The 16964-nt window shown below is 43.1% G+C and overlaps 1 protein-coding gene and 1 pseudogene across 1 annotated transcript in view; one reads left to right on the top strand and one right to left on the bottom strand.

The window, feature by feature from the left end:
- The window catches only part of SLC1A2 (solute carrier family 1 member 2), a 42798-nt gene extending 27397 nt beyond the window's left edge, over nucleotides 1-15401 (top strand). The window contains exons 6-10 of the mRNA XM_066613378.1: nucleotides 812-1045; nucleotides 1897-2091; nucleotides 3400-3534; nucleotides 11353-11587; nucleotides 15327-15401. Coding sequence (XP_066469475.1) covers nucleotides 812-1045; nucleotides 1897-2091; nucleotides 3400-3534; nucleotides 11353-11587; nucleotides 15327-15401 — 874 coding nt within the window. The remainder of the gene's footprint in view (nucleotides 1-811; nucleotides 1046-1896; nucleotides 2092-3399; nucleotides 3535-11352; nucleotides 11588-15326) is intronic.
- LOC136638441 (5S ribosomal RNA) lies at nucleotides 3769-3888 on the bottom strand (annotated as a pseudogene).
- Nucleotides 15402-16964: the final 1563 nt, after the last annotated feature.

Here is a 16964-nt window from a genome sequence, read left to right on the forward strand (position 1 = left end):
GTTGAAAGAAAGCAATACATGTCAGATCTAATCAGATACCGTTCCAGTAGCACTAGTAAAAGGCTGAAGCTGACAGAAAATGACTCATGGAGCCAGTTCAGACAATGCTTCAATCACTGCCCTACCCCCACATGTTAAAAGACATATGTGCTCATAGCACGTTCATATCCTGGACTTCTCCTCAAGTTGGGGTGAGTTGGGGCTAATTTTCTTAGTGGTGTGTGGGGGCGGTTCATCCAATCTGCCCCTTCTGCATGTGCCGCTAACTTAAAGTAGGTTTAACGGCACGTGCTGAAGAGCAGTGTAGATGAGCCACCCACTCTAAGCAATTAAGAAAGCTGTCCTGAATCACCAGGAGAGAAGGGCTGGATGCCCATTTTTTAATGTTAGGGCTGGTCGGGGGATTGAAGTATCACCTGACCCAGGGCTAGCAAAGAGAATGTGCAAAGGGACACTGTGTGGACTCACAACTTTTGGTTCACATGAATGTTTAGAGGATGGCTTTTTCTTGGCCAACGTTTATCTTGTGCATTGGTTAGAAAAGGTTTATTCATTTAAAGCAAACCTTATGAACTTTGAAATCATAGGCAAATTGAAAATGTCAAGACAAGACCCATGAAACGGAATAAACTCTTACTAGAAGAAAAAGTACTGTGAAACTGAACTAAGATTTCAGAGCATTGTTGTCCTGTCCTTGTATCTTCCGGTGTTTTGTTTGGAAAACCTGTCTGCTTAGGATCATATTTGCATACCAACAAATATTTGCATACAGACTTTTTTTTTTTAACCTATGTTTTGTGTTTTCTTCTAGGTATTCTCCATTAGGCATTGCCTGTCTCATCTGTGGGAAGATCATTGCAATCAAGGACTTGGAAGTAGTTGCTAGGCAACTTGGAATGTATATGGTAACTGTGATCGTGGGCCTTGTCATCCATGGAGGGATCTTCTTGCCTTTGTTGTACTTTGTTGTAACAAGGAAAAATCCTTTCTCCTTCTTTGCCGGAATCTTCCAAGCATGGATTACTGCTCTAGGCACTGCTTCAAGGTATCCGATATGAAATTTCATGTGTATGTGTGTTTCTGTGTGTGTAACCTTTGCTGTATTGATTTGAACCAGATACTTTTTCAAACAGGGTTTAGATTTATTGGAAGGAGGGGTGGTTAAGACAGCCTGATGGCACTTATAGCACTTGCATGACAGCCATTGTTGGGGCAGCATGCAGACCGCTGGCGTAGGATTGGGCTCTTAGTTTTTCCAGAAGAGCATCATCATAAAGATCTCTTCCACAACTAACATTTTTCAACTGTCACCTCTTGGGACCATCTCCCAGTAGGCCTCTCCTGCTCTGAGTTATCTAGTTCCCATGGCCACCACGACCAGTCAACAACCTGCCTTTTACTTTGGATTAATATTTACTCTGGGTTACCCAGGGTTCATCACATCATTGCACAGATGGCTCCTGTTCTGTACTGTTTGATATTTAGCTCAGTCTCTTTTCTACATATATTATCAGTCAATGTATGCAAGGTGGCAAGGCAAGCTGTAAGATTTGTTTGGGACAAACAGAACAAGCCCAGGTCCTAGCTATTCCTCTGTATATATCCAAAAGTGGCAGGAATGCAAAGAGATTGCTTGCAAAGTGGTTGCCTCAGAGTATCCATAAAACTATGTGAAGTTGTCCCTGAAGTTCCTCAACTAAGGCTGCAATCCTAACCACACGTTCCTGAGAGTAAGCCCCATTGAACAAAATAGGACTTACTTCTGAGTAGATCTGGTTAGGATTGTGCCCTAAGAGTGTAATATACTGAATTTTTTTAAAAAGAAAAATGAGTCAAAACTTTAAAAATTAAAAATAGAACCTACATCTTTTTCTTTCCTGTTGCTTCACCCTTCAGTGCTGGTACATTGCCTGTTACCTTCCGCTGTCTTGAAGAAAACTTGGGCATTGATAAGCGGGTGACAAGATTTGTGTTGCCTGTTGGAGCCACTATTAACATGGATGGGACTGCCCTCTACGAAGCTGTTGCTGCCATTTTCATAGCGCAAATGAATGGTGTTGTGCTGGATGGGGGACAGATAGTCACTGTCAGGTGGGTTTCTTGTTCTATGATGGAAATAGTAAAAATCTGAATTTCATACAAGGAACTAGCTTCTGTTTAGGAATTTATAACACATGAAGTGGTAAAAAAGGTAAAGGTTCCCCCGGTGTTTTAGTCATTTCCGACTCTAGGGGTGGTGCTCATCTCTGTTTCTAAGCCAAAGAGCTGTCATTGTCCATAGATGGTTTCTGTGGTCATGTGGCTGGCATGACTAAACACCTAAGCGCATGGAACACTGTCACCTTCCCACCAAGGTGGTACCTATTTATGTACTCACATTTTTACATGCTTTTGAACTGCTAGGTTGGCAGGAGCTGGGACAAGCAATGGGAGCTCACCCTGCTACATGGATTCAAACTGCCACCCTTGCGGTCAACATGCTTGTCAACTCAGGGGTTTAACCCACTGAGCCACCATGTCCCCACATGAAGTGCCACTTTATTGTTATCTACCATATGCTTTTATTGATTGCAAAGAAATGTTGCTTATATTTGATTGCAAAAACTAGCAACTATAGAGATCACCTGCAGTAGCTTTAATTAAATGACTCACACTTTGCTTGAATCCAAAGATTTTAAGTAAGAAAAACCAGTCTGCATGTTTATTGGAAAGAAATGTGGTTGCAAAATCATCATCTTGTAACTTAAACTATAGGTGTGTTAATAACATGATGAACCATACTTAAAAACTCAACCAGGAAAAGATGATGTATTTGTATTGGCAACCTTCAGTCTCGAAAGACTATGGTATCGCGCTCTGAAAGGTGGTTCTGGCACAGCGTCTAGTGTGGCTGAAAAGGCCAATCCGGGAGTGACAATCCCTTCCACACCGGGAGCAAGTGCAGTCTGTCCCTGGTCTGTCTCCCTGGCTATGGGCCTTCCTTCTTTGCCTCTTAGCCTCAGACTGTTGGCAAAGTGTCTCTTCAAACTGGGAAAGGCCATGCTGCACAGCCTGCCTCCAAGCGGGCCGCTCAGAGGCCAGGGTCTCCCACTTGTTGAGGTCCATCCCTAAGGCCTTCAGATCCCTCTTGCAGATGTCCTTGTATCGCAGCTGGGGTCTACCTGTAGGGCGCTTTCCTTGCACGAGTTCTCCATACAGGAAGCTGGACTAGATGGGTCTATGGCCTGCTCCAGCAGGACTTTTCTTATGTTCTTAGCTATAATAGATCATGGAAAGTGTTATATTTCTATAGCAGTTAGAATGGGTTACAGCTTAAAATCAAGGCGTGTAGAGTCCCAGTCCCATTGCTAAGAGAAATGCTAAAAGAATTTTCTTTTTAAACAATCTTTCATTTTACAGTCTGACAGCCACCCTCGCAAGTGTTGGAGCTGCAAGTATTCCCAGTGCAGGACTGGTTACGATGCTTCTCATCCTCACCGCAGTGGGTCTTCCCACTCAAGACATTAGCTTGCTTGTTGCTGTAGACTGGCTCCTGTAAGTAACACTGTGGACACTCTTCTTGGAATCTTTGTCAAAATGGTGATGTGCTATGTGTTAACTATCCACCCTAATAATACCTTAGATGAGAATTAGCCTTGGGCCTGTGCCAGAAATTGTCCAGCTGACCAATGTGTATATCGTTACGCATTTAGGAAAATGTATGTGAATTATTTTTGGCATCTGCTTGTAAATGGTTGGCAACTTTCAGTCTCGAAAGACTATGGTGTAAGCCTACAGCACCCAGTATTCCCAGGCGGTCTCCCATCCAAGTACTAACCAGGCCTGACCCTGCTTAGCTTCCAAGATCAGACGAGATCAGGCATGTGCAGGGTAACAGTTGCTGTAGTGATCATCGCAAAGCTATGTAAGTTGAATAATTCTACTCACAGTTACTGTGTCCAGCTTATCAACTATGCTGGGGAATCCCGTCTTGTCCATTTCAGATTCCATTTTTCATTCTGGTATGATTTAGAATTGGCAATAAGGGATGGAAAAATGAGCCCCAATCTCATAAGCATGCAAGAAATTTTGCACACAATTGTGATTCCTTTAGGGACAGCCACATCCAGACAGGATCTTTCTTCTGGTCCAGGTGGCTAGAAAAGTTAATCCTTACCCAGACTGTTCAGGAGTGTCAGGACTGGCTTAGTTGGTACGGCCATGGATGGTCATGCACAGAGAACTCAGCTTTCCTGCACACAGACTTATCCAGAAGTTCTGCATCTCTTAGCTTCATGAAGCAGCATTCAGTTCAGATTTGCCCATCCAGAACAGCCAGTTAGCGACACGGAACTTATTTTATGCTTTGGTATACAGCAGGGGTGCCCAAACCCCAACCCTGGGGCTACTTGCGGCCCTCAGGGGCTCCCAATCCAGCCCCCGGGGAGCCCCTAGTCTCCAATGAGCCTTTGGCCCTCTGGAGACTTGCTGGAGCCCATGTTGGTCCAACCCAACTGTTCTCCGTGTGAGGGTGACTGTTTGACTGCTTGCGTGAGCTGTGGGACGAGGGCTCCTTCCACTGCTTGCTGTTTTATATCTGTGATGCAGTAGTGGCAGTGAAGGAAAGGTCAGCCTTGCTTTGTGCAAGGCCCTTTATAGGCCTTGAGCTGCTGCAAGACCTTCATTCATTCATCTAAGTTCCAACTCTAATAAATTCATTTATGTAAATTTATTCAAATTTTAAATGTAAATTAATTCTTTTTCAGTGTCAGGGAGATGATGTGGTCCTCCTGCCAAAGTGTTTGGACACCCCTGGTATACAGTTTAGTTTCATAGTGAATTCATAATTAACTGAATAATGAATAAGAACCACTTGCTACTACAACTAGTACATAATCCTTCATCCTATCCCAGTACAATAACCTGGAATCCTTAATTTTAGATAAATTGTCACTATATATGGGAATGGGTGTGGCTCAGCTGCTAAAAGATAATTTGCAAAGGGAAAGGATAACATTTTGTGTTTCAAGCGTATTATAAAGGCATGACTCAAAACAGGAAGAAAATGTAGAAACACATTGGCAATGGATGGGCTCATATTCATATTTAAATAGATGTTTGTGTTGGAGCAAACATGGGCAAAGACTTGCAGCAAAGCAGGATGTTGTTAAATTAGTGCATGTGGTTTGTTATTTCAAGGAAATGTCATTTTAAAACTTGACAGAGAAACCCCACCTGCATGGACAGACTCCATCATTATAATTCACCACCAGAGGCAAGCTACAGAAAGGGCAAATCTAAGGGCTTACCATGGTGTTATCTGATCCCACTCAGTATAAGGTTAAGTAATGGCAAAAATACCTGTCCCCTAAAGCAATTCCTGTGGTGAATTACAGTGATGACATTTGCTTCAATAGAAGAGGTCATAGATAGAGGAGGATCTCCGCAGCACCAAAAGAAGGGAACTCAAGCCTTATAGGATCTGAAGACATGCAAAGAAGGGTCTGGAGTTTTAAAACTGCTTCAATATGATTCACACTTGTTTGTGAATTCCACTTCGTACTTTGAAAACAAAGACCTACACGGAAAGAACTCTTGTGTCCACTTTTAATAGCTGTTGCAGTCTATAGAGGCAAATAGGCTTCCAGATTTGTATTGAGGCAAATAATTACGGGTTACAAGCCATGATGTGTATGTGCAACCTCCTGATTTTAGAACTGGGCTATGTCAGAATGCCAGATGCAAGGGAGGGCACCAGGATGCAGGTCTCTTGTTATCAGGTGTGCTCCCTGGGGCATTTGGTGGTGTGCTGTGAGATACAGGAAGCTGGACTAGATGGGCCTATGGCCTGATCCAGTGGGGCTGTTCTTATGTTCTTATGTTTGACTGAGGCACAAGTGACCATATACAGGGCTGTGCTCATGACATGGAGCCCACGTTGCAAGTCGAGTCCCGAGTCAGCGATTCCCTGACTTGACTCTCAAGTCATAGCAGGCCAGCCATCGCAGTTTGTCCAATAAGAAATTTTGTCATATTGAGTTGAGTCATGAGTCATTTTGAGAAACGAGTTCATTCATTCATTCATTTACTGCATTTGTATCCCACCTTTCTCCCTGAGGGGACTCAAGGTGGCTTACAACAATAAATAAAAGAATACAAAAACATAAACACAATTTAAAACTCAATTAAAACAAGTTTAAAACACTTCACAAAATGTAGCAAAATGTAACAAAAACAAGCAATCAGACATTAAAAGAGTAAAATGGGGCAATAGCAGCAATTTTATAAAAGCTCCAAGCCTATGAACCAGATGTTTAAAAAGATGTATTTATTTATATATAAAAAGATGTATTTATTGAGTCAAGGAGGATCCTCCTTCCCTCAAGCCCCCCTGCCTCCTGAAACCTACCCTCCCACCATGTCTGCTGCCATTCTTCAGAATACATGCTTCTGGATTGCCCACAGGGTCTTCTTGTGATGAGGAAGTGGCAAAAAAGTAAGCAAGAGAACACTCACGCACAAGAGAGAGTCGGGACTCAAGTCATTTGGGATGCAATCCTAACCCACTTTCCAGCACCAACATTAAGGCAATGAAGCTTGAAGGTAAGGGAACAAACATTCCCTTACTTTGAGGAGACCTCCATGAGTGCCCTCCAAACTGCAGGATGCAGCACACGTCCCATTGGCACAGCTATGCCAGTGCTGGGAAGTTGGTTAGGATTTGGGCCTTAGAGTCTGGACTCTTCTTTAGAGTCACTGGCCCTGAGTTGCAAGTCGGGGTCCATGACTCGAGTTGTCAAAAACAGCATGACTTGGGTTGTGTCATCCTGAATTGAATGTCCAACCCTGTCATATAGCTTGATTAGCCTTAAATATAAGGTGTGTGTTTTTTTGGAAGTATACCTAGGAAGCTGCCCTATACCAAGACAGATCATTGGTTCATGTAGCTTAATATTATTTGCACTAACTTACAGTCTCTCTCCAGGGAGTCAGAGGGGTATTTCCTTCCTTATGTGGAAATACCAGAGATTGAACCTGGCACCTTCTACATACAAAGCACAACTCTATTTTATTATACTACTTCAGGGGTGCCCAAACCCCGGCCCGGGGACCACTTGCAGCCCTCGGAGGCTCCCAATCAGGCCCTCGGGGAGCCCCCAGTCTCCAATGAGCCTCTGGCCCTCCGGAGACTTGCTGGAGCCCATGCTGGCCCAACACAACTGCTCTCAGTGTGTTCGACCCCGACTATTCGACCCCTCGCGTGAGCTGTGGGACAAGGGCTCACTCCACTACATGCTGTTTCACATCTGTGATGTAGCACTGGCAGTGAAGGAAAGGCTGGCCTTGCTTTGTATAAGGCCTTTTATAGGCCTTGAGCTACTGCAAGACCTTCATTCATTCATCTAATCATTCATTCATCTAAGTTCCATCTCTAATATATTCATTTATGTAAATTTATTCAAATTGTGAATGTAAATTAATTCTTTATTTTCTCGGGCCCCCCACACAGTGTCAGAGAGATGATGTGGCCCTCCTGCCAAAATGTTTGGGCACCCCTGTAACTACTTAGAACCTAATTAAAAATTGCTGTGGCACTGAGTTACAAAGACCAGCTCTAAAAGTGTGTCAAATATACTAGATGAATTTACTTTTCTGTTGTCTTTAGGAGGTGGAGAATTAGGGTCATAAAGACAAGGATTTTCGGTAGGCAGTCTTTTACTGTTTTCAGATCTTTTGCCAGTGTTCCACTTCAAATTGAACAGACTATGAAGAGGCATCAGTGCTATTTGCCAACAGTTGGAATTAATCCAGTGACCTTAGTGATAGCCAAAAAGCTGTTTACTTTCCAAAGGGGAAATTGACAAGCTTTCCAAATGTCACAAAAAGGTCTCCCAACACAGAGTTGCAATGCCCTGAGAAACAAGGAATTAGGAAGCCTTGCGGATGTGATGCAGATCCAGCTTCTCAAATAATTGCTGAAATGTAAAGCTACCCATGCAAAAGTTAGCCTGAACATTGGATTTTGTTCCCTTGATCAGGCCTCTGGCCATGTTCAGGACGCATGACCATGGCTGTAGTCTCATCATGAGTCTTGGTGAGAGAGCTACTTCAAATGGTAGCAGTGGCATACTGGGGGGGGGGGTCCAGGGGGTCAAGTGACCCAGGAAGTACATCTGGGGGGTGGTAGCACTCACCAGTCATGCTGTGCCCCCCCATTGGTTGTGCTGGCTGCCTCCCACCTGGAGGCCTTCTGAGAGCCTGAGAGCCCATGCACAGCCTCCTTGACCCTCAGACAGTCTTATAAGACCTTCAGAGGGCCTAAATCAGTCACTTCCAGTTTCCCCGAGAAACCAGAAGTGACATTTTTAGGCCCTCCGAAGGCCTTACGAGGTCTTCCATGGGTTGGGGAGGTTGTGTGTGGCATCTCTGGCTCTCAGAAGGCCTCCGGGCAGGAGGCAGCTATTGCGATGGGTGGGGTGGTAGCTGCCTGACTGGTGGAAATTTGCAGTCATGACCCCGAGCAGCACTAGGGCCAGGACCACAACTGAACTGTTGGTGGGGAGGTGGCAAACTGGTTGTTGTCCTGTACCTGCCAGACATCTCCTCCAGCTCACTGTGCCACCCTTTTCACCATCTGTCCTCTTCTCACCTGTTGAGAGTGAGTAGGAGAAGGATTGAAGCAGCAGACTTGCCTCTAACTCTAGAGGCAGTGGGGCTGGAGTACAAACAGGATCACATCTCCTCCTCCATTGTCTCATTGTTTCTTCAAAACTTAGGAGTGCTGGTCAGTGTCAATGAAATGGAAACCCCACAGTGGCTGTTTGAAAATTGCTTTCTATGGGAGGCTTCTCTGAACATAAGAACAGGCCATAGGCCCACTGGATCAGGCCATAGGCCCATCTAGTCCAGCTTCCTGTATCTCACAGCGGCCCACCAAATGCCCCAGGGAGCACACCAGATAACAAGAGACCTCATCCTGGTGCCCTCCCCTGCATCTGGCATTCTGACATAACCCATTTCTAAAATCAGGAGGTTGCGCATACACATCATGGCTTGTACCCCGTAATGGATTTTTCCTCAAGAAACTTGTCCAATCCCCTTTTAAAGGCGTCTAGGCTAGACGCCAGCACCACATCCTGTGGCAAGGAGTTCCACAGACCGACCACACGCTGAGTAAAGAAATATTTTCTTTTGTCTGTCCTAACCCGCCCAACACTCAATTTTAGTGGATGTCCCCTGGTTCTGGTATTATGTGAGAGTGTAAAGAGCATCTCCCTATCCACTCTGTCCATTCCCTGCATAATTTTGTATGTCTCAATCATGTCCCCCCTCAAGCATCTCTTTTCTAGGCTGAAGAGGCCCAAACACCATAGCCTTTCCTCATAAGGCAGGTGCCCCAGCCCCGTAATCATCTTAGTCGCTCTCTTTTGCACCTTTTCCATTTCCACTTTGTCTTTTTTGAGATGCAGCGACCAGAACTGGACACAATACTCCAGGTGTGGCCTTACCATAGATTTGTACAACGGCATTATAATACTAGCCGTTTTGTTCTCAATACCCTTCCTAATGATCCCAAGCATAGAATTGGCCTTCTTCACTGCCGCCGCACACTGGGTTGACACTTTCATCGACCTGTCCACCACCACCCCAAGATCTCTCTCCTGATCTGTCACAGACAGCTCAGAACCCATCAGCCTATATCTAAAGTTTTGATTTTTTGCCCCAATGTGTATGACTTTACACTTACTGACATTGAAGCGCATCTGCCATTTTGTTGCCCATTCTGCCAGTCTGGAGAGATCCTTCTGGAGCTCCTCACAATCACTTCTGGTCTTCACCACTCGGAAAAGTTTGGTGTCGTCTGCAAACTTAGCCACCTCACTGCTCAACCCTGTCTCCAGGTCATTTATGAAGAGGTTGAAAAACACCGGTCCCAGGACAGATCCTTGGGGCACACCACTTTTCACCTCTCTCCATTGTGAAAATTGCCCATTGACACCCACTCTTTGCTTCCTGGCCTCCAACCAGTTCTCAATCCATGAGAGGACCTGTCCTCTAATTCCCTGACTGTGGAGTTTTTTCAGTAGCCTTTGGTGAGGGACCGTGTCAAACGCCTTCTGAAAGTCCAGATAGATAATGTCCACGGGTTCTCCCGCATCCACATGCCTGTTGACCTTTTCAAAGAATTCTATAAGGTTCGTGAGGCAAGACTTACCCTTACAGAAGCCATGCTGACTCTCCCTCAGCAAGGCCTGTTCGTCTATGTGTTTTGACTCTGCAAACTCTTTTGTGTGCAGCAGAGCACCATATCATCTGGGAGGCTTTCTCCATGTCACTGCAGCTACTGTGGCAAGCAGTTGGCACTGAGAGATGGAAGTAAATGTTGCCTGACTAAACTAGGCTCATGGTAGGCTAGCACAGGGCCTGTCTGGGATCAGCATTCTGCATTGTGTATTTCATATTCTCATGGTAAGATAAAGATTGGTTGTTGCGTGGACAGTTCTTTCAGGTAATCCAAAGTAAACTTTAGAATTCTCTCACCACCTGACATCAAGCATAGCACATGTTTACAGAATGCACACAGAATTCAGAATGTCATCTTAATCCAGCATCAATGATCCATAAGGAAACAGGTTTCTCTGTGTTTGTCTGCTAATCTGTTTCTTCCAGACAGTGGCCTTGCTACCGGGGGGGGGGGGCAGTGCAGTAACTACTGCAGGTACCGCAACCATGTAAGCAGCCCCTCCCACTCACTGTCTGAACCATTCCAGGTGGAGACAGCAACACACAGGCACTCACCAAATCAAACGGAGTCTCTTACATGTCACCTCCTGGAATGATTCTGATGGCGAGTGGGCACGGCACATTGTGGCACCTGCAGTATTTACCACACCACTTTAGCTATGCAACTGCATCTAGAATTCCCTGGAGCCAAGACATCACCCCCCACTCAATCACTTTGCCCCAAAAAGGGAAGTTGGACGCTGGTCAGAAATTACCCCGAACCATCAGGTCTAGGGAAGACTTTATCAGCAGAGGGTGAATTACCACAACCTTAAGGCTTTTGACAATCCCCCTTCCTAAGAGGTGAACTTACTGTCCTGCTCACTCATTCAGTCAACCCCCTCCCCCCCCCCCCAGCTGTTGTTTAGCCACACTGGGCAAGGCTTAAGAGCAGAAGCAGCAGGCCTCATAGAGAATCCTGTCTACATCCTCAGGCTGTTTAAACTGAAACAAATCCCAAATAACTGGACAGGCAGTTATCTGAGAGTCATCTATTAACCTTCTCAGTGCAGAGTCCAAGATGAGTAAGTGATAGAAACCAATTTTTCTCTGATTTGAGAATTTCACTGTGGCTTTTTCGCCTTGCAGAGATCGAATGAGAACATCAGTCAATGTTGTAGGGGACTCATTTGGAGCCGGCATTGTCTATCACCTCTCTAAGGCAGAACTGGAAAACATTGATTCCCATCACAAAGGACATGAAGATATCGAAATGACCAAGACTCACTCGCTCACTTACGATGACCTGAAAAACCACAGGGAAAACAACTCAAACCAGTGTGTTTATACAGCTCACAACTCTGTCATAATAGATGAGTGCAAGGTACCTTTCACATTTATGGATATTGAGACTTGCATCTAGCACCGGTCACACTTCATCGTTCAGTGTTTTTTAACCTGCATGTAATTTTTTGTTTTAGTTTATCACTAATGACAAAGTGACAACACCAAATACCAGACATTAAGCATGCTGAATCTGCTAAAGGTGTTCCTTTTTTATTTCTACTTTTATTTTATTTTTTTGCAGTATTGTTTAAACTGCAGTTGCATGCAATGTTTACAGATAACATGGTGTTCCACAGTGTGTTATGGAAGGCCATAAGGTTCAGAAGGAATGTAGCATCGTACCCTGTTTTGGCAAACTGCTTTTCCCCTGTGGCTAAAGAGGCTATCACTTGAGTAAAATCAGGCCCACGGCTAATTCACCAACAGGTGAGAAGAATAGATTTTATGGTGTTGAGAACAATTAAATTTGTCTCTCAGGAGAAAAAAAAAATTCAGCTAGGATTCATTTTCTCCCTCCAGATCATACTTTATTAAGTGGGAAGAAAATGACATTAATGTGATTTTCAAAATACAAGATCTAACCATTTAGAATATGAAAAGATTTCAAAACAAGGAAGTGCTCTGATACAACCGCTACTGAAATTGTGCTACATAAGACAGCCATATTGGCAGGGCCTGAGCAGTATTATAATGCATTGTATTCAAACAAAGGCTGCCAGTTTGCTAGATGAGTAGGAATAGGCTGAAATCCTAGGCACACATACTCAGAGTAAGGTCCATTGAAATAATTAACAGCCCAATCCAACTAAATCCCCTCCCTCACCAATGCAGACATGCTAAGGAGGCACACATCTAAGGGGGGGGGGCAGTTGGAGACGTCCCATTGGGATAAGTGAAGTTTTGGGACTCTTTGGTCCTGTGCCAGCTATTTTGCTGCAACAGGACCAAAGCTTGTAAAGGCAGCGGAAAAGGAGAGGGAGGCGGATACGATTTAGCTGCATGCTGTTAAACCTGCCCTCTCCCTCCCACCATCATCCAGATGTCATCCGTCCGCTCCAGTTATCAGGATCAGGAACTGTTTCTCCAGTAAAAGAAACTGGAGGAGAAAAATTTGGCAGTTCTTATACATTCAGGGCTAGGGCAGACAAATGCATGTGGAAGGAAGCACCCTACTATACATCTCCCATACCCAGCTATTGGCACAAGAGAAAGTCAACCTAATGTTTTTGCAGATCGGTGTTTTCCATGATGCACTGTAAGACACACTACCATTGTACCATCTCACTATCTGGGAGCTGTTGTATTCATGGAGCATGTTTACGCATTGTTTTCATTGTCACTGAGTCACTACTATGCCAGTTTTGTGCTTTCTGTCTAATCCAGTCTGTCAATAACTTGGTTTAAGAAAGGAGCATAACAAGAATTGTTCTGACCAAGAGTGAAATGAAATTCAGAAAACTCCACTGACTGAATGAAGAACCAGACTGACTGCTTTGATCTAAAGATTTGCCTAGTTAAGAATGAAAAGGCTGGTTCTGGCTAGAGAACTGGACCAAAAAAAAGTTCTTTAGTCAATCTGCTTTCTTTAGTCAATCTACAGCTGCTGTTTTACCTAATGTGCTGTTGTCGCAGAATTGTCATAACCATTTCAGGTTCTAGATTGTTTCAGTTGCACGACCATCAAACTTGTTTACCTAACACTGATATTCTAAATTCCAGATGGTAATCATTGATGACTGTGCCCTCACATTAGGTTTCTAAAGATGCAGCCATATACACACTTACTAGGGAATACACTTACAATTCCACTGTATTCAGTGGGGCTTCTGAGTAAATGTTCATCAGATTGTAGTGTAAGCTGCATTTATTTAAAACAAAATCACTTTGAACACATTGTGATGGAAAACTGTTAGACATGCATCATTTTCTAAAAGATACACCAATAATGCAGTACCAGAGGTGTCAGTAGGGGAGTGCGAGCTGCGCTGGGTGAAATGCATGGGAAGGCGACACCACTACTCACCAAAAATTTAATTGTGGTATTTTCGAATAATTCCATCATGTTATATATCAATTGATGTGTAATTTCATTCCGAATGCAGTGGAAGAAACCATGGTGAAATATCTCTGTTCCATCAAAAGTTATAGCCAGTGGTACATCACCACACCCACCACCTGGGGCATTGTCCTGTCTACTGCATGAGAGGAGGTCCATCATAGGGGTGACATGCTGACCTCCCGCACTAGTAGCACTGTGCAGTGCTGTGACTAGGATCTGAGTTTAAACACATATTTCTGTGGAGCAAACATATATTAACCCCTTCTCACATCACACACAGAACTAAAACCACAAGGTTCAAAGAATTTCATTGTTTAAAACTAGTCACTATAATCAGGTCAAATTCAGGCACTTTAAAATGTCAACAGTTTGACGTTTGTTGAGCGTGTACTTAAATCTTTTCCTTTGAAATAAATGGGATTTAACTGTGCTTGAATTTGACTCGGGGTATTCCCAATGACTTTTAAACATGAGAAGTAGTACTGAAAGATATGTAAATATGAATGTCACCGTTCACAGCGGGGGAGGAGACATTTGCTGTTACTCTGGTCAGGCATGGGGTTTTCTGTTCCAGTTATTAACACAACATGCAACCACTACTTTTTTCCTCTAATATATTCTAAATGGCTTCCTAGTTTGATAGCTTCGCATAACTAATGTATAGTACATTTATAAGCAAACTATGTTATTGCATGGATTTTGCTGTGTTATTTTTACTCTCACCTTTCACATTGCGTCCTTTGTGATCTAACCTATGGTTTCAGCTCCAAATTTGTGGTTTATTCTTTATAACGCATGTGTTTCCCTCTGAATTGTCTAAGAGAAAGGCTGCCTTTGTTTCAAACACGGGGTGCATTTTCTCATGTTTCCATGTCCCAATGTTCCCATGCATCCAGTTTGTCCGTCATGTGGAGTATCAGTCCTGTCTTTAAGTTTTCATGTGAATCTGAGGACAGTAACATGGAAGGTAAGCTAGGAAATAATGGGATTCCATTTAGAATTAGTTGAAAGGCTCCCTTACTGTGTAAAGGTCCGGTTCATTTTTGCCCAGTCAAGCAAGTAGCCATTTTGGCTCACCCAGTCATGAGTAGTGATTCTCTGCTGCGAAAAGATGATCAATGACTGGTTTGTTTAAAATATCGACTGCTGAGAGGTTGCTTACTAGCCAGCACTTCCCATGGAATGATTGCCCATTTGTGGTCTTCCAACATTATTATCAAGTTAATGCTGAAGTGTGAAATTTTAACTCTGATATGACTATTGTCACCTATGCAAAGTGCAGACTTGTTCCAAATACCAACAGAACCTCTAACACATTCAGTTTGACATAGTATTGAATGATGATCTATTCCAATACAGTATTTTATTGTGGAGGTTCAATTATGCCATTTACCCTTATGACTTTTGTAATGTGTATATATGTGTGTGCTTCCACATATATGTGTAATGTGTGCATTTCGAGCCTATTGACCGAATCCCTATTCCCTCCGCATTCTGCTTCGCAGAGAGAATATTGTTGTAATTTTTTTCCCCTACAAAGTGAGAATAATTGAATACAGATTCTGTACAAAATAGAACAAAACCATGTATGTATATATGCATATTTTCACTCATGGATTTAATGTAAATCTTGTAAATATTCTGTTTTGGTGTTTAATTGCTGACATACAAAAGTGCCTTGGCCTTTAAGATAGATGTTGGTGATAATTACTTGCAGGTAACCTTGGCAACCAATGGAAAATCTGCAGACTTCACTGCTGCTGAAGAAGAACCTTGGAAACATGAGAAATAAGGAATGAGCAATCCAGGTCCATCTTTAATAAGCCCCGGAAGTTATGGTAAAAGCCGATATCAAGATTTAAGAGGATTTCTTGCCCTTTCCATTTAGCACACAAAGTATCTGCTTACTTAACGCTGTTAACTGAAACTTAGAAAAAGGTCTCATGTCATTCTTTCTTCAGCGTCTGCACCAAATAATCCATAACCATCTGTTTCACTTGTGTTACCACTTGAACTGATTCAGCTGGAAAACACTTGGTTGGTTTGAGAAATGTATTTTGGCTGGTCTTCCTCTTTTTTCTAAGAAACAGGGAATGGAGATGCTGCAAAGGATCAAAAAGCCAAGATGGCTGATGTACTCTAGGGACTCAGGCTAATAAGCATTAAGTAACATGTAAACTATACAGTATTTGCATTGCCTCTTCTGCTGTATATGTGAACTTGCACTTTGGTACGTATCGAATACAGTTAGCTCTGTGGGGCTGTCACACATTTTACATGAGCTTTATTAATACTTAGATTATGGCATTCTCAATTCCCTGTTCTCCCAGCAAACGTCAACTTGTCTTACACTCCAGTTCTAAATGTATTAACTGCAATTTTGAACCCCATGAATACCAGTTCTACGCACATACCCAGGGGAATTTTCATTTCCATCAAAGCAGCTTCCATCTTCATCTCCATCTTCACCCCCGTTCTGTGAACCATAAATCTGTTTTTAAACTTGAAGGCATGAAAAAAGTAACTTGCAGTTTATGATGAGTGTGTGTGGGGGTTGCTCCCAAAAAATGAATTGACCCCAATGGGCAGCATGCACGACTAATTTGACTGAATTGTGCCCATGGATCTCTCTATCCCATTGATTTTGATAAAATTTATTGCCTATAGGTATGCTTCAGATTGTGAAGCGAGACAAATAAATATGTCATGGAACTTTCAAGGGTAACAATTCATCCCAAGAGGTATGCAGTTCATACCAGTGGAGCTTCCCAATAAGTGGAAGAATTCTAATCTTGTATAGAAGCTGATACTAGGCATGCATTTGTCCAAATTAAGCAATGCTATGACACTACAGATACGCACAAAGTTAGCAATGTGGTTGGTATCCCAGTGAGTATGGCCCAGCAGGAAACCCTTTTCTTCGCAAATAATATCTTACTACTAATCTTCAGTTTAGGAGGGTGTTATGCTTTAGGGATTGGATAAGTCTATTTGCAGATATTTCCTGACATCTATCTTGCCACGAACTATGATATTTAGCAACTATTAAGCAATTAACATTGTTTTAATATCTAACTACTATTTATTTACTGGTTAAGATGCTTTATTCCATGTACCTTTTTTCATAGCATCGCAGAACTGGGCCTTCAGATAAAAAAATTAAAACACAGGAGAAATGATCCTGTCATACAATGACTTTGCTTGAACTAGTGGCATATCTAGGGTGCGGCAAGTGGGGACATCGCCTTAGGCACCGCTTGAAAGGGGGGCTCTGGATGCAGATTTACCTATATTCTACCGATGGTGCATTTTTGCAGCAGTTTCAGGAGACCTCCAAAAAAGAGGTAAATGTCTG

This window comes from Tiliqua scincoides, chromosome 1, assembly GCF_035046505.1.
Source record: "Tiliqua scincoides isolate rTilSci1 chromosome 1, rTilSci1.hap2, whole genome shotgun sequence".
In the NCBI taxonomy this organism is placed as follows: Eukaryota; Metazoa; Chordata; class Lepidosauria; order Squamata; family Scincidae; genus Tiliqua; species Tiliqua scincoides.